The 18958-nt window shown below is 38.0% G+C and overlaps 1 protein-coding gene across 9 annotated transcripts in view; it reads right to left on the reverse strand.

Annotated features, from left to right (window-relative positions):
- Positions 1–18958, reverse strand: part of GRIP1 (glutamate receptor interacting protein 1) — an 806557-nt gene that overhangs the window by 121987 nt on the left and 665612 nt on the right. For 5 of the 9 annotated variants that reach the window (XM_072655295.1, XM_072655296.1, XM_072655293.1 and 2 more), the window contains exon 10: positions 14485–14640. In XM_072655295.1, the coding sequence (XP_072511396.1) occupies positions 14485–14640 (156 nt within the window). Of the gene's footprint in view, positions 1–14484; positions 14641–15370; positions 15527–18958 lie in introns of all 9 variants that reach the window. The other 4 variants (XM_072655294.1, XM_072655291.1, XM_072655297.1 and 1 more) reach the window with 2 other exon arrangements.

Below are 18958 nucleotides of genomic sequence, written 5' to 3' on the forward strand. Positions count from 1 at the left end.
CCTGTGAAGTAGATACTATTATGATCACCCCATTTACAGATGAGAAAACCGAGGAAGAGAGAAGTTATGTGACTTACCCACAATTATATAGCTAATAAGTAAGTAAGGCTCAGATGATGGTTAGTATTTTTTAGCAATAAAGTATTTTTAATTAAGGTATGTACCTTTTTTTTTTTAGACATAACACTATTGCACACTTAAGGCTGGATTTGAACTCAGGCCTTTTTAAACTCCAGCACTATCCACTATATCATATAATTGCCATGATCCCATGGTTAACAATTTTAATCATATACTTCAATGAAGAAAATAGAATACCCTAGAATACCTTTTCCCTTAATTGTTTTTTATATAGGCATACTTCTCTTTACTGTGCTTCGCAAATATTATGGGTGTTTTGTTTTGTTTTGTTTTTACAAACTGAAGATTTGTAGCAACCCTCCATCAAGCAACTCTATCAGCACCGTTTTTCCAATAGCGTGTGCACACATCTCTGTCACATTTTTGCTAATTCTTGCAATATTTAAATTTTTTTCATTATTTCATATTTCATATTATTTCATATTTCATATTATTTTCATTATATCTGTTATAGCTATCTATAATCAGTGATCTTTGAGGTTGCTATTCTAATTGTTTTTGGGCACCATGAACTGTGCCCACATAAGATGGTGAACTGAACTGGCAAATGCTGTGTGCGTTCTGACTGCTCCACCAACTGGCCATTCTCTCTTTCCCCTTCCTTGGACCTCCCTACTCCCTGAGATACAACACAAATGAAATTAGGCAAATTAATAACCCTACAATGGCTTCTAAGTGTTCAAGTGAAAGGAGGAGTCAATAGATATAGTAAATTTCATTATTGTCCTAATTTAAGAAATTGCCCCAGCCACTCAACCTTTAACTACCACCATCAAGGTCGAAGCAAGATCCTCCACCACAAAAAAGACTGCAGCTCTCTGAAGGCTCAGATGATGATTAATATTTTTTTAGCAATAAATAATTTTTAATTATTTTTAGACATAATACTATTGCACATTTAATAGACTACACTACAGTATAAACATAACTTTTATATGCACTGGAAAACTAAAAAATTCATGTGATTCATTTTATCGTGATATTCACTTTACTGCAGTAGTGCATAAATCTACAGCGTCTTTAAAGAATGCCTGTATCCTCCTTGCCAATGCCCAATCCTGATTCATTCCTGCTTTCTTGGCTTCTGAGCTATTAAAACTTGGGTGATGAGAAGGGGGAGAAAGGGAGATGAGGTACAACTCTGCTAAAAAGGGTCTGCTACAAATTCATTATATCTCATGTCAGCTGGTTCTTGTATCTTCTTTCCTTTTATCTGCCTCCTATTGATTCCCTAACACATCCTTCTGGTTACTTTTACAGAAATTTTCCACTTTTGTCACACCCTAAATCTGCATCTATACGTCAACTTCCCCCCCTTAAGTTTTACTGGCATTTTAAACTTTACAGATCTAAAACTGAATGAATTATTCTATAAAACTAGTTCCCCTTCTTGCTACTTAATCCTGCCTCAGACTCCTCCTAGCTGTGTGACCCATGATGTCACCTAACCTTTGTGAGCCTCAGTTTTATAATCTATAAAGGGATGATAATAATAACCCCTACACTTCACAGAGTCATGAGAACCAAATGAGAAAATAAACTTCCTAAAACCTTAAAGCATCATTGGAATGCTACTGTTATTATCATTTTTGTTATTATTTCTGTCAAAGATATTAGCATTTATCTAGAATCAAAAGCCATACTTGACTCCTCCCTTTCTCTGGATCTGCTGCCATCCAGTGAGCTGCCAGCTTCAGGCAATTCTACCTTCCCCATCTTCATTCTTCTCTGCTTTCCATTCTTCTGTCTCTACCCCTAGTTCGACCCTCATTGACTCTCCCCTGAACTATGGCAGTCCCCTCCTTACTGGCTGCCAATGTCTCCAGTACCTCTTCTCCAGCCTGAATGTAGGTATGCAAAATTTTCCAATATTCTTCAGAAAGTATTAATAAATTAATTTGGGCACTGAAAAATCACATGTTGTAAAAATGTTCAAGGACCTTTCAGCTTTGGGATGCTACAATCATCTCCAAAAATGTGTTGGGATTTCTTGAAATTTGTAAAAGGAGTTTTCTGAAAACTGGTGCAAACTGATGAAACTCATACATATTGAATTCCTGAAACCTACTGTCTGTTGCTGTTTACTGCAAATACTAAAAGAATTAGGAAGAGGTCAGGAATGAAAAGATGAATTGAGGATTTCCATATAGTGAGGGAAAACAAGGAACTGACTTATGCAAAGTAGAAAACAACAGGAGTTATCTTTACTGAATTTCATCAATCTTGACTTGTGGAAGAAAAAAAAGATGGCATGTAAATTACAAACCTATAGTTAAAGAATCTGGCTGATGCAATTAAACTCCTCCTATCGTCACCGTTAGACTGAAAGCAACTGAACTGAGTTCTGGCCTCAGTTAGAAACATTTAAGTTTATTCACTAATTAGAATGGAAGACACTTATTCTGGAAACTTTCTGCTCAATTGTTTGTATTCCAAATACATTTCCATATATTCCTCACTCATTTCTACTGGGTCTAACCATAAATACCCATGTCTAGGCCATGTGGTATAAAAGAAAAAAAAACAATAATATGTCTATATTTCATTTTAAAGTTTACAAAGCACACACACACATACACACACACATATATAAAATCATCTCATTTGAACCTCACAACAACTTGGTGAGATGAGATTACAAGAATTTATCAATTCCCATTTTACAGATGGTAAAACTGAGGTATAGAGAGGTTAAGCAACATGCTAATGTTAAAAAAATTCCCCTACTAGATTGAGAGATCCTGGACAGCAAAGACTCTTTTGCCTTTCTTTTTCATCCTCAGAACTTAGGCATATAGTAGGTGTTTAATAAATGTTCTACTGACTGACCAACAAATCTAGGAAGTGTTAGAGGTGGGACTCAAAACTAGTTCTGACTTCAAATCCATGTCCATTTATTACAATGTACTGCAGAGCTAGATGTGGAATCTAGAGAGACATGAATGTGAAACTTGTCTCTGATATTAACTATGTGTCCACGGAGAGATCACTTAATGTGTCTTAACCTCAGTTTCCTAACCTGTAAAATGGAGATTAGAATACTTGTATTACCTAGCTTTCAGGGTTGTTGGGATCCAATGAGTGAACATAGTACTTTGTAGACCATAAAGTGCTACGTAAATATCCCCTATCATTATTATGTGTGTGAATAATAAATGTGCTCCTGGAATTCAAACATTCATCTCTCACCTCCACATACTTGCTTATATCTCCCTCATGCCTAGAATAGGATTCCTTCACAACTCTATGATTTCTTGCCTTCTGTCAAGACTCTGTTTAGACACCATTTCTTTGGTGAAGTCTTCCCTGGTCATCCCAGTTGTGTGACTTCTCAAATTACCTTGTATCTAACTATTTGTGTCCACGGTGGATTCCCTATCCTCCACCTCCCATCCCAGAAGAACACATAAATTTCTTGAGGACAGAGACTGTTCTGTTTTTACCTTTATCTTCTATTTTTATATTTTTATTCTTATTAGCCAGTACAGAGTAATGCATTGCAGGTAAGTAAATATTTGTTGAATTGTTGCCTTCTGTAAAGCACTTAAGTTTTATTTCATATCACAGCTTTTTCTTTATGTTGTCATAAACTTAGACTATAAGTTCTTTGAGGACAGTGGCCAAGTCTTTTTTCAATTCTGTACTTTTTCTCACCTCCAAACCCTCTAGGATAATATTCTGCTTAAGGTATATCCCAACCAAACATCTGTTAAATAGAATTTTAAAAGGCAGCTAAATGGTGGATAGAATGCTGGGCATGGAGTCAGGAGGACCCGAGTTTGAATCCTGTCTCAGATACTTAAACATTTCAGTTGTGTCTGACTCTTTCTGACCCCATTTGGGGTTTTCTTGGCAAAGATATTGGAGTGGTTTGCCATTTCCTTCTCCAGCTTATCTTACAGATGAGGAAACTGAGGCAAACAGGATTAAGTGACTTGCCTAGGATCACACAGCTAGTAAGTGTCTGAGCCCAGATTTGAATTCAGATCTTCCTGATTCTAGGCCTGGCACTCTATTCACTGTGCCAGCTAGCTATCCTCCTTCAGTCTAAGTTTCCTTATTTGGGAATTTTGAGGGCATTAGATTTGATCACCTCTGTAAGATCATCTCCTGATCTAAAGCTACAATCCTGGAATCTGAATGCAAGAATTTTATGGGAAAGTGGAGAAAAGAAAGGAAGAGAAAAAATAGTTCTTTATTCTTCCAAAATCAAAGTCCCTTCTAAACTTTTAAATTAATTAAACTAAACTTTCAAATTAATTAAATTTAACAATTAAAATTAAATTAGATTAAATTTAAATAATTTAAATTAAATTAATTGAAAAATAATTAGAGATTAATTTTGGATATTCCATTACACAGAAACTATGAGCTTTTAAAAAGCATAGAAGATAATTCAAACATTCAAAAATCATACTTTGGAGATCAATAACCTTGTTCATTTCAGATGGGATGCATCAGAATTAAACTATGAGAGGGGGTCATTGATCACATACCCTTCATCTCCCTGACCTTAGGAAGAGAGGGAAGGATGATGATGGTTGCTACTTTCTACTTTGTGAGCACATGCAGACAGGACATTAAGCAAGAGAAGGCATCTCCAGGAATGTGCCAAAGAAACTGCAGAACGTGAGAGGTGGAAGGGATCTTCATGGCCAGCCTGGGCAGGAAAGGTATCCCTGGTATAATACTGAGTCATCTGGACGCAAAGACCTCCAAGGAGAAGAAATTTACCACCTCTTGAGGCATCCCATTTTACTTTTGGACAACTCTCATGGTTAGGAAGTTTTTCCTGACATTGAGCCTAAATGGGTATTTCTGCAACTTCCAAATCTTCTGTTTTTGCTACTGGGTCCAGACAGAACAAACCCATCTTTTCTCTACATGATAGCCCTTCAAATACTTGAAGATGGCTATCATGGGCCACCTCAGTTTTCTCCTCACATATCATGGACCCAAGACCCTCTACTGTCCTACCTCCAGCTTAACAGTGTCTTTGCTAAATCTTGGTGCCCAGAAGTGAAAGCAAGTTTCTGACAGGAGTAGACCCAGTACAGAGGGACTATAAACTTCATATTCCTGGAAGCTAGGCCTCTAGTACTGAAACTTAGAATTGCTTTAGCTAATTGTCTGCCACATCCTGGTGCTGACACACTGAGCTTGTAGTCCCCTAAGAACCCAGGTTTGTTTTTTTTTTTTTTAGAACTGCTATCTGTTCATGCCTCCCCCACCTTATATTTGTGAACTTTTTTGGTACCCAAGTGCAAGACTTTAAATTTTCCCCTTTTATCAACATTTATTCCTAATTTTCTGATTATCATAATTTATCTCTAAATTCACCCTGAATATCACCATGTTAGATTTAGTCCAGTGCTATAGCCCCTCACAATCCTTCTAGATCTTTAATTGGGCATTCAATGTTTTAACCATCCATCCCAACCTTTCTGTCATTCCAAGAAGCTGTAAGCAGCCACATCCTGGTAAACCATCTTTGCAGACAGACTAAACCTGGTTGAGGGTAACTGACTTGCCTCAAACCCATCAGTAAATTAGGGAGGTGGCTACTCCAAGCATGTGAAGACTTCCCCTGGCAGAAAGGGCTGATGAGAACAATTTGGTCCAAAGTCCCTGAAGATGGATGAAGCAGGTACCACAGGGCACTTAGAGTTTGGTCAGACTTGGCTTTGACTTGTGTCTTACCACTAGACTCCAATGACTTATAAAGAGAGAATGAGGCTGATGCTTTCACACAACTCTGCCTCACCTGACTCCAACTCAAGCACAAATCAAGACATCACCTGCGATGTCATTGGTTCTCTTTGAAAATGAAGGAGGAACAACAAATTTGAGGAGCAAATCAGAAAGGCTTTTATCTAAGTCACTGACAACCATGTTAAGGAGCACAGGTCTAAGTACACAACCCTGGAGTCCCTGCTGTCAAACCCAAACAGAAATCATACGTAAGGAATCCTGTGGGCCACATATTGACTTAGAAAATCACACGTTAATATTATCTATGTTTTATTCTATTTTTATTTATTTTGTTAAATATTTCCTGATTACTTTTCAATCTGGTTAGGGAGGCGGTGGTGAGTATTGGCAGGCAGCGATGCAGAGAAAATGTTTGATACTTCTGCCTGAGGCGTTCCTCTGGAGACCTCTTGGAATCCTGACATTAAGCCATTAATGATAACAATAATTTAGCCAGTAATTATATAGAACCTACTATGTACCAAGCACTATGCTAAGTGCTTCATAATTATCACCTCATTTAATCCTCACATCAACCTTGGGAGGTAGGTACTATTATTATCCCCATTTTACAGTTGAGGAAACTGAGGCAAACAGAGGTTAAATGACTTTTGCCACGGTTCACACAGCTAGTAGGTATCCAAGGCTGGATTTGAACTCAGGTCTTCCTGAATCCAAGTCCAGTACTCTATGCCACCTACCTCCCTTAACAACTATTCTTTGAGTCATCCAGCCAGTTCTGAATTCAACTGATTGTTTTTAATCTATTAAGCCAAACTTCTTTATCTTTTACACAAAAATAGCATGAGCTATTTTATCAAAAGCTTTGCTAAAATTTGGGTAAGTTATAGCCAGAGCATTCCCTTTATTTCCCGGTTTAGTAATCCTGTCTGAAAAGGAAGGGGGATTAGTCTGACACAGTCTGCTTTTGTTGAAGCTTCCACGCTGTCTCTTAGTAATCAATGCTTCCCTTTCTACATTTTTGACAACCCTCTTTTTACTGACTCATTCTAGAATTTTCCCAGGAACTATAATCAAGCTCTCTGGTCTATAGCTTGCAGATTCTAGTTCTTGCCCATTTTGAAAGCGGAGAGGATGTTTATCTTTCTCCAGTCTCATAGATAGTACCTCTCCCATTTTCCATGATCTTTCACACATCACTGATGGTGGCTCAGCAGTCATATCTGTCAGTTTTTTCCAAACTGGAGGATGTTATTCCTCTGGTCCAGGTGATTTTAATTCACTAAGGACAGCAAGGTCCTCTCGTACTCTCTATTATCTTACATACCTTAGGCATCAACTGCCTGTTAGTCATTTTTCTTCCATATCGTTCCAGGGTAAAAGTCACTCCTCTTTTTGGAGGAAACAAAAGCAAAATAAGAATGGAACAGCTTTGCCTTTGTTAGGTATCATTGTTCTATCTATCCCTTGCAAAAAAAAAAAAAAGGAAAAGAGGTACTTGCAAAGTCACAGTAAAAAATGTATCACTGGAGGAGAAAAGTTCAATACCAAGCAATATCACTTGCTTCTATATTTACTGAAGGAAGCAAGGTCGGAATGATTTAGCGATGGGACCTGGATCCCTAAAAAGAAAAGACCATGTCTTTGAAAACAACCCAGTCCCTGAATTTTCTCATACATTTCAGCAGTCCAGATCATTGGTGCCTCTGTCCAAGGCAGCTGGCCCATTCCAGGCCACCTAAATCACCTAATTAGCTTATCTGACATTCCTTTCACTGTCTTACTAGGTCCACTCCAGATGATTTGCATATACTGAACCACTCCCTAATCCCCTCTAGATCACCTAATTAATTTACCTGATATTCCTTTCACTGTAGCACCTGGCTCACCCCAGACTATTTACCACTCCTTAATCCTACCTAGATCTTTTAACTTTTCCCTTTTTATGTATAAGTATCAATCTCATCCCCATCAAGTTGCAGATTCATTAGGAATCTAGCTCACTCTGTTGGCATTACAAAAAAACCTCATTACTTTGACTAAAAGCTTGAGTGCTTAAATTCTTTCCAGGCAGACTTGCCGTGTACCTTACATTTCAGGCTTCCCAACTTTTTTCACCCTCATATTCTCTCCTATGAACTGGCAGTGGCAGCCTTATGGACAGGCTCCAACATCTATTTCCTGATTCCTCTTCAGTAGTTTTGCTCTCCAGAGAACAGTAAGAGATAGGCTGCTCCAACTTACCACTACTGGTTGCCACACCCCTGTGAGCTGCCTCCGTTCCAGCAGCTTAGAACAGAAGCCAGGAAATGCTAACTAGATCCACCACTTCTCAAGGCTGCCATTATCTGGAACAAGCATGCCTTCTCAGTCTAGATTTCCCCCAGGGTGGGTGGGGAACACCCACAGGTTAGGGAACATGGGCAGGAAGTTTTTGAAAGTCATCAAGAACAATTTTCTAAGACCTGGTCCCATGGCGTCATAGTTTCTGTTATTACAGTATTTATAAAACACCATAAATGCTTTTGTGGTGCATAATGTAGGAGAATGATTATTCTAATAAACTGAGAAGCATTTATAAAGCATCTAATATGTACCAGGTGATGGAATTATAAACCAAAAAAAAAAAAGAATGAAACAGAGCCTGCCCTCAAAAAGCTTATACTTTATCAAAGGAAACAACATGTATATTTATATAGAATATATAGAAAATAAATACAAGGAATTTTGAGGAGCAGGCATTAACCAGTAGGTGGAGGGATCAGGAAAGGCCTCATATAGGAGGTGGAGCACTTCAGCTGAGCTTTGAAGGAAACTAGGTTGCGAGAAAGGGTGGAGGTGACATCTAAGCATCATTCTATCTGTGTGCTAAGCCATGTGATATATTGGGAGAGAGATGTTCCAATGGAAAAAAGCGTTGGATTTGGAGTCAGAGGACCCTGGTTTCAGGCATGGTTCAACTATTGAAACTACCTGCATGGTCTTACATAAATCATTTCTTTGTAGTTTTCAGGTTCTTGATCTAATTTCTCTTAAATTCTAAATTCTATTGTCATGTGATTTTCCATCTCAATAACATAAAATGTTCTAGGGTTTTTTTGTCTCTCTGCTGACAAAAATAAAGAATTTTAAAATATTGGATGAGAGTGTTTTATTCTTTTTGGGCTGGACCACTGCTTTGTATTTTAGCTACATGTGAGAAATTTGCATTTTACAGGCGATAGTATCAATTTTTCACCGTATACAGATAGACTTTTATTTTATTTGTTGTTACTGCTGTTATTTTCCATCCATAAAGAAAGAAAAAAAATGTCAAAACCAAAATAAAGAGGAGGAAATAAAACTGGCAAGAGTCACAATAAACTTTTTATTATTAGTTAGTTGTTCCTGAGAAAACTTGTCACTTATATCATTTCAAACCTGTAGTAGTAAAAGGTTCAGAGCATCCTATACCATCCTTTTATTGTCAGAATTTGGAAAACTATTAATTTTTCAGATGTTTCTATATAAATGCGAATATATAGTAGCAGTATTTTATCATCATTACACATTTAGTTCTTAATTGTGTTAACTAGACCTATTGCTTCATTGATGGGGAGCTTCTGGTAAGGAACTTCCTCTACCAGTGTAGACTAATATCTACACAAGTCACACCCATTTACAACTGGGTGGATTTCCAAGTTGGTCATGATTGGGTTACAGTGGAAACAATTTTCCTATCCCATCTGATAAGTAAAAGAAATGATCCCATCTTCTCTCAGTTTTGGGGGAATCAGTTAATTCTTTCAACAAACCTTTATTACTTAGAGTTGTATAGGGTACTGAGAGTTTAAATTATTTGTCCAAGGTTAAGTCAGAAAGTGGCAAAGACATGTCTTGTACTCAGGTCTTCCTGATGCGAAGACCAACTCTTTATTCACTATGCCACATTGTCTTATGAATTTATTATACGATTAAAACGTAAGCAGACATATGTACTTTTGAGATACATGAAGACACATCCTTTAAGTAAATTCTTTTAAAATAACAAATTCTGGCTAATGGCCATGAGGGAGAGTAGGAAATTAGCAAATTAATGGATTGTTCTGCTTACATTCCTATCTGAAGAAGAATCATTTGCTAATTTAAGGACAATTTTGAGTTGATTAGAGGAATGAGACAGAGCTTGAATTCTTTCCATGAAATTAAATATGCTTGAAAATCAACACACATTTTCCTTATCTTGTGTCCACTAGCCATCTTAACTGACAAGAAATGTCTTGCTAAACATAAATAACTGCCTATAAAATAGAAATGCAAACAAACTTACTCATTTTTCTTAATTTTTATCCTTGTCATGGACATGACATGACATATTTTCTGGTGATGATTATTGTATACATGTACATGGTACATACTCATGATATTCACATGTACATAGGAACCTGGTACATATGCACTATTATCCATATTGAAAATGTTCATAAAAATAAATATGGCAATGTACATTAGTAATTGAATAGCAAAATACCTTCTACTGACTCTGAAGATATCACAAGTAGTATAAAAACAAAACTAAAGGGAAGGATTGTAGATTTAGAGCTAGAATGAACCTTCAAGGTCATCAAATCCATCTTATACATCATTGTAAAGGCAAGTAAAATAGGAACTTTTGCTGTTTTTGTTTTTGCATAATCAAGAAATAGAATGCCTCTATTTGAATGTGACTGAGGAGGATCTTTCCCACCCATTGATGGGCCAGCCCACTGTGGGATGCTTGATTAGGGGAGTTGTTTTGTAGGAGGATCCCAAGTATCTTTTTGTTTTTTCTATTGAGGCTCTGGGTCAGAGGATTATGCCCTCTGGCTCTAAAAAGTGTATAAATACTCTTGAGGGTGAGGTTTCACTTTGGAGCTTATTTTTTTAAGAGTGTTTTTTGGGCCAGATGAGGACTCTGGGAAGCCACTAAAGAGCCCCCTGGCTTTGAGGGCCCAGATGTCATGCTTCCTTCTCTGGTAACCGGTCAGACAGATGTATCTGTCTGTTGAATTGTGGTCAGACAGAGGAAGCCATGTCTGTTGATTACTTTAGGGTTCAGGGTGTTGACCCCCCTGAACTAGGTGAATGGTATATGTGCTTGATGAAAGTGACTGTTAAGCCCTTAAAAGTTGCTTTTCCTTTTATGAATGCAAATCTAAGAACCTGTGATAGCAGGTCCCCCCTGTGTATGTTGGGGTGCTTACTGACATAATCATGAAATCCATTCATTTTATAGATGAGGAAACTGAGGCTAGAGGTTAAGTGACTTGTCCAGAATGACACAGGCAGCAAGTGTCTGAGGCAGGATTTGAACCCAGGTCTTCCCAAATTCAAGTCTAGTGCTTATTTTCTTTCTTGTATTTGTATATCCAGTGCCTTACATATACTGATACCTCAGCAAATGTGCTGAATTGAACTGGGTTTAAAAAAAGGTAGAAGGGGACAGAGAGTTAACACTTTTTTCATTTGTTAATTTATTTCTACTCTGTTTAAATATGCCATATAATATATCGAGGTTTTTGTGCATTGTTTTATTCCACAGTTTACCTGTTTTTGGTGACAGCAAATCTAAAGTAAGAAAAAAAAGGTAAAGATACTGCATCTAATATTTTCCCATGGTAAGATGATAAAACCCGTATGTTTATCATAATATTGTTATACTTGACAGGCCAGGAAAAAAAATTAGAGTGAGAGAATTACATACACACACACACACACACACACACACACACACACATATATATTTATATATATGTATATAATCACTCACAATTTGTTTCAATGCTAAATACTCAGAAGTATTTAGGAAAAGTTTCAGATTCTAACAGTACTTACTTGCAATTTGACAGAGCTTAGTCTCTTTTCTATTGTCTTATCCCTACTTTGCTGTCCTATTAAATGATGTCACACCATTTACAACTAAGGGGAAATTCTTGTTTGTCATCATAAGATTGCAATGGCAACAACCTTCTTACCCAACCTAGAAGTAAAGGAAATAACCCCATCTTCTTTCATTTGTTTTTAGATAACTTCATTCTATTTTCATTCAATAAACACTTATTAGACACTTGCTATGTACAGAGGCCCTGGGACAGGATAAAAAGTTTAGATTTTTTTAAAACAATCCCTGCGCACCCAGAGCTCACAGTCCTTTCAGGACATAAGACATAAACGTGAATAACTATAATACACATGGTGAGTGCATTAAGGGTTTGAAAAACAAAGTGCTACATGAAATCCAAGGGGAAAAGGCCTTTACAAAGTAGGAAAATTAGGGAATAATATTAATTATAATAATATCTGACACATATAACACTTGCAGGTTTGCAAAGAATTTTGCATATGCAATGGAAGTCAAGCACACCCAATGGAGTTAACCTCCACTGATAAAGCAATACCGTGATCCCCTTGACAGCAGCAGGGCAAAGAGTCTGCATCAAAGACAAATGTCTTTGATGCCTGCTCAGTAAGTTTTAAAGAGTTAGATAACCTGTGAGATTCTTGTTCCCTTCTTTCTCTCTCTAGAATGTGGGATCTGGGACTCTCCTCCGATAGCTCTCTCTTGAATTTCTCATTGGTGGTAGGAAAGGCTTCCTAGCACCAATGGAAGATGTAAGCACATAGCAACAAGCATATGTACTGTCTCCTTGAGCCTGAGCCTGGACCTTGGACCTCTGGCTGTCTCTTGTGCTTTGTGTTTCTTTCCCTGAGTGCAGATGACCAAACTGCAAACCTGAGATGGATGTTTCCAACCTTGGGAGTCCAAGAGTTGGACAGATCTTAGATTCCTCAAATAAATACTGGCTGACTTGTGGGTGGTAGCACTCTATGAAATTACTACAATGCTTCTATGAGCAGAAGGTGACCCTTAGGAAGAGGATGATCCCAAACTATGCTCCAGTTTGTCAAGGGGTATGGACCTCTAGGAAATTTTTCAGACAATGCTCATGAAAGTGAAATGACTGTTCATCAGTATCACTTTCCATATTCAGCTTAAATCTAACCTGCAAGAAGCCTTTCCCAGAGTCACTTTAACCCCCGCCCTCAGTGCCTTTCCTCTGAGATCACCTTTCATTTACATTATATGTACATTTTATGTACATGGTTCTTTGTATGGTGTCTCTCCATTAGCATGGGAACTCCTTGTGAGTAAAGAATGCGTGTTTGCCTTTCAATGCATCCCTAATATTTATCACAGTGCCTGGCACATAGTAAGTATTTAAAAAATGCTTGCTGATGGATTGATTTAAGTCTCACAATCCAATAAAATAGGATATTATCATCCAGATACCATTCTTTTTATAGATGAGAAGATTGGATTTTAGAGGAGTTAAGTGCTTTTCTTAGGGTCACACAGTAGCGTCAAGAGGTGAGAGTTAAAACTGGATCAGCCTTACAAATCTGGCATCCCCTCTATTTATAACTCCCCTCTGTAGCTATTAGGGTGGTAGGGCAAGGGTGACCACAGCAAATAACCTGTTCCCTGGCCCCAGTACCAACATTAAAATCCAAATAAATATAATAGATTCGGCAACACAGTATAAATTAAGCATATAAAGGCAGAAGGGACAATTGGGTAGGAATGATATGAACACAGTTCAATTAATTAGGGCAAGCTTCTTCAAAGTGTAAAGCAGGGGTGGTGGTGTCATATTTAATCATTTAGTTTCTTCTCATGTCTCTCTGAATGAGGTGTTCACATGGGTCGCCTTTCTCTCCACACTCCATAAAGAAGTGCATTAAGGATATGGCATTTGACTTTAAAGAATGGGTAGAAATTATCAGGCAGTGATGATATGGGAAGGCATTCTAAGCTCAAGAAATAATCTGAGTAAAGGTAGAAAGCTGAGAAAATACAATGTACGTATGAAAATTAGAGAGCAGTCCAGTTTGGCTAGAGAGTAGACAAGAGGCAATATGACGTGAGGCTGGATGAGTCAATGCTGGGACAGAAAGGGACATTCACAAGAAATGCATTCACTCCTCTCTATTCCTCATCAACAATTATCCAAATCACAAACAGGTCTCTCAGGTCCTGACACAAGTTCAGTCTCTTTGGTGCTTAACTGTTCCAGAGGTTCCCATTAGCAGATAATCATAACTGGTATTCCAAAAAATGTTTTTTTTGTGTGTTCATTTATCCTCAGTCTAGTTAGGGTGGGTAGTTATAAAATACTATCACATTTAGAGCAGAAATGCCGCCCCCCCCAAAACGATTTAAAATCCAAAAGCACACAGAATACTATTGTAGAACCAAGAAATCAAATTGATCTTCTTAATTTCTAAATAAGACTGTGTCACACCAAAGAAAATCTTTCCTTTAAATAAATTAGAGGCAAAGCAAGCTTAAGTGAACCAATACAATTTAGATATAAAATCAAAGATAGCAACCTCATTATGTGGACCATATAATTTTAGCTGCCTATAATACAAACTGGTATCTCTCTAAAATAATTTTGTCCCAAACACATAAAAAGCTTCCCCTATCAATCTCAGCATCTAAGATATTAATACTTGCTAATTTTCATCTACTCTTTTGCCAGCACCCTCCCTGCCTCCCAACTCAAGTATGGGCTTCCAAGCCAGATGTAAAAGATTCCCTTTTTCACTTACATGAACTTTTGAAGTCTTTCTTTTTCAGTCTCCTCCTCATCATAGTCCCACGTGGGCTGGTAGTGTAGACACCTCGAGGTAACGTCCCTGTGTTCAGGGAATTCAGGCTATACCCACTCATGGAAGTAGGAGAGATGGATGAAGACACCATAGCTGCTGTAAGAAAGTAGAAACTTGGCATAGAGAATTCTTGGACAGGGTGAGGTGTTGTCCACACCTGCTAGACAGCAATAAATCAGAGAAATATACACAAGGCACAGGAATGGGATGTAGGCATCTCACAACAAAGACACAGACCAGGCCTCTGATGGTTTAAACATAAGGCTTAACAAGTCCCTATGATCTAGTTGGAACCCTGGAGACACAATGAAAAACAGAGATACTAACATCTTTTGCATTAGACAAGACACAACTTTTTCATAACCAATACATTTAAGACATCAGCTTGTCTTTACAGATTTGTGACATGAACTTCACAAACATAGGTAATCTATGCACATCAACTCTATATACTAGCCTGAACTGTAATAAATAACCTCATCACATGAAAGCAAAGCATTCTGAATTTCCATACCTTTTCTTAGCAACCAAGGCTATCTACTTGGAAAAGAAAAGGGTTTCAGAGATGTCAGAAATATCCTTTCATTGATATGAGAAAGCATGACAATCATGAACACAAAAATGGAATGAGAGAGCAGGAGAAGTGAGGAGAGGAGAGAGAGAGAAAGAAGAGGAGGAGAGGAGAGAAAGAGAGAAGAAGAGGAGGGAAGAGAGGAGGATGGGGGGGAGGGGAAGGAACGGGAGAGGAAAGAGAAAGGGAGGGAAGGGAAGGGGAGGGGAAAGAACTTTAAATTAGAAGCCAGGAGGAGAAAGCCTGGAACATTACAAGGGTTTTTCGGAGGAGGTGGTTTCTGGAATTTCCAGGCTGCCATCCTGCAATGGTCAGGGCGGTAGGTGTTATAATGGTCATAGGCGAGTAGCCTGCTGTGGTTGCTGGCCCAGGAATCCCAGGTAAGTTGCCTGTTGCTCCTCTGAACTTTATCTGCCCGCATGAAGGGATGACAGGAAGTGGGAGGGGGGAAAGAAGGAGAGGAAGAACCAAAAAAGAGGAAAAGGTAACTGAATTGTTCAAATAAAGAAAAAAAATGACCAAAATGAAAGCGGTTTGCAAAGGAAAAAAGATTTGTTTGGCTTTTCCCTTTTTCTCAGTGGTCAGCAAAGCAGATGATTAACATCTGGGATTGAAACCTTTCATCCTCCCAAGAATAATGCATGCTTTTCTACAACCCATTTTTCTTCCTTTTAAGATGACTATTGAATCAATTTCTAATCTCCCCCTGTGCTTAGCTGCTGAGATTAAAAACATTTTTTAACTTAAAAGTCAACCCCATCAAGATATATGACATACTATTAGTAATTAAAGATTTGCAAATCTCAGCCAGTTAACAGCCCTTGTATATTAAGCTAAAGAAAACTGGGAGAGATAAATCACATTCTCTCCTGATTCGAGTAGTTTACATGTCAGTCACTACAAGTTATTGCTCTGACATTTTAATTTAGCCAGCATCTATCACTGCCATTTGATTATCCTTAACAATCAACTATTTCTACTAGGATATTATCTAGGGCTTCCAATAATAAAGAAATCTTGGCCACCTGTGACGTGATTTTATGTGATTCTGAGCAAGGTCCTTTTTTTTTCTAGAAATGAGTATTTGATTACTAGACTTGTATTTCTGTAAAACGCTCAGTTCATTTTTGACAATAAGCTATATTTTGAGGGCAAAGCATCTCAATCGTTTTAATGTGATGTTCAGAGGCATTTCATTTCTTTCCCTAAACAACATGCTCTGTGTTCTTTGCTATTAAATTTGTTTCCCTACCCAAATCTGGAGAACCCAAACAATATTGTTCCTTAGTATACTTAACTGCTATGTTTTTCAAATTGCTATTTTCAAAAAAAATGAGATCAAAACAATAGAGGTCAACATATATACATCTTTCTGCTTCTCCTAACTCTAAGGTCGTACGCTTTTCGTTATTAGCAAATCTATCTGTAAATACTCGTTGCTTGTAACACCCCAGTGTAGTAGTTGAACCCTCTCCTTGCTGGAAGGTTCAGTCATTTATGATACACATTAATGATCACATTAGCCTCAGAGCTGAGAAAAATACTCATTAACTTCAAATTCTGTCTCCCATCCACTAGCCAAGCTAGTGCCTTTTACAGTTAGATGAGGTAGAGTTAGCCCTTGCTTAAGAGAAATTTCCCCAGTACAATTTAATATTCAAGAGAGCAAGTCATAAATTTCCCCTGGGGAATAGTATTAGCCTATATTTCTTATAGCTGAGAGGCTACTTATCATCCTGGCTTCTGCTACCTTGCTCCTACTGTTATAATATTATGAAGCTTAAGGGGTAGGAGGAAGAAGGTGAAACAGGATAGACTCAAAGATAGTGGTCAGAAAAGCAGAAAGAAAACTAGGAAAGGACGCTATTGTGGGAGCCAAGGAATGAGAGCCTGTCAAGGTGATATGGCTAATGGTAGCAAACGCTATACGAGAATGAAGCAGTTTGGTGGTGGGGAAAAGGTCATGGTATATGACATTTGGAAAGTCAATCAGTCAGCAAGACTTTGTTAAACATCTTCTGTGTGCCCAGCACTGTGTTGATTGAAGTGGGGATAGAAAGGATAGAAAAGACCTTGAGGCTAATTATAGCCCTTCTCATTTGAGAGCCAAGACTTTGCATACATGAAATAATTAGAAAAAAAGTCTGTGATAAGGCCCTACTCCTCAAAAAGGCTGGTCCTTCCATCTGTGACCTTGATCTCATCCCCTCCCTCCCCTTCTAGGACCTTATTCCGCTGGTCATTTAAATTCATTCCTGCATCTTCAGACTATTCCTTTATGTTGGCCCCTATCACCTGTCCAGAAATATTCTCAGGTTTCTATCTGAAAAAAAGTAAAAGGCTGTGTTGATCCTGTGACACCTTCCCACTTCTAGCCCTCTCCCCCTCCTTCCCTGTCAAGTGATTGTCCTTTCTCTCCTTCCTTATTCTGACAAGCATTAAAAAATTTACAAGACTTTTTTGAGGGGAAGAAAAGAAAGGGGGAAATGCTCTTTCTGTTGTATCTGCTGAATGTTACTTTTACTTTTAAAAAACATTTTCTTCTATGCTGTAGGCAGGTACAATGTTACAATCCAAAGATTTTCACTGATCTCTGCCATGGCATTGGCTTCTGGATATCACCCCTGACTTTCTCTTCTCCTGTTTTACAGTTTTTCCCCCCTTGATGATCTCACACACTCCCATGGTTCCCTGAGCACCTGAATGCAGAAAATTCTTAAATCTGGGTCTATAATCCCAATTTCTCTTATGAACTCCAGGCCTGCATTTCCAACTACCAGATATATTCTCTCTGTGTATGCTCATTTATCTTAAACTCAATATGGCCAAAACTGAACTAACTCTCTCTCTCCCTCTTTCTTTCTCTCTCTCTCTCTCTCTCTCTCTCTCTCTCTCTCTCTCATTTTTTGTAAATATCACCATTCTTCTGTCAAAGCAGCTTAAAATTCACTCAGTCATTTCTGTCTCTTCTCTCTTCTTCATCCCCTAACGTCCAATTAATTGTTAAATCCTCTCATTTCTCTCATCAAGATCCTTGAAGGCAGGAACTTTGTCTTTTAAAAATATTTTTGACTTAATTTTTTTTAATGAAGGTATAAAATGCAAACCTTTTAGCTGAGGACTTTAGTGTCTGTCACAATTTGACTTTAGCCCACTTTTCCAGCTCTGTTTTAAACTACACATATTCATGTTCCAGACAAAATGGACAATTCGACCAGGCATGCTAACGCATGCCTATAGTTCCTGATGCTCAGGAAGCTGAGGGCAGTGTTTGGCAATTCTAAGCTACAGTACAACAAAAGCCAACTATGAATCCTCACTAAGAGAGGCATCAGTATGGTGAGTCCTCTAGGGTGGAAGACCACCATATTGCCTAAGGAGCCTGAGGTAGGGAAACTGGAGTAGGTTAAAGTTTCTGTGCTAATCAGTACTGGGATTGCACATACTAATAGCTATTGTACTACTAGCCTAAGGAAGAGAGGAAGACCAAGTCTTAAAACAAAAACAAAAAAATGGACAATCACCCCTTATCTTGTCTTATCTTTTCTTCCTCCTGCTAATCTCTATGCCTAGAAAAGACTCTCCCCATCTCCATCTGTTGAGATATTCTATTTCTTTAAGGTCTGAATCACATTTTCCCTTCTCTATGAGCCTAACCTGATATATACCATCCTTCCCCATCCCACTGCCCTGACAGCTAAAAGTGATGTCTCCCTTAGATCTTTCATTTAACTACTCCTATGTATGTATTACATTCTGACTTTTTTGTAGCTCTTGGTGTACCTGGCTTAACTCCATTAGATTGTCAAACTCTTTGAAGGCAGAGACTGTACCATTTTTTCC

This window comes from Notamacropus eugenii, chromosome 3, assembly GCF_028372415.1.
Source record: "Notamacropus eugenii isolate mMacEug1 chromosome 3, mMacEug1.pri_v2, whole genome shotgun sequence".
Classification (NCBI taxonomy): Eukaryota; Metazoa; Chordata; class Mammalia; order Diprotodontia; family Macropodidae; genus Notamacropus; species Notamacropus eugenii.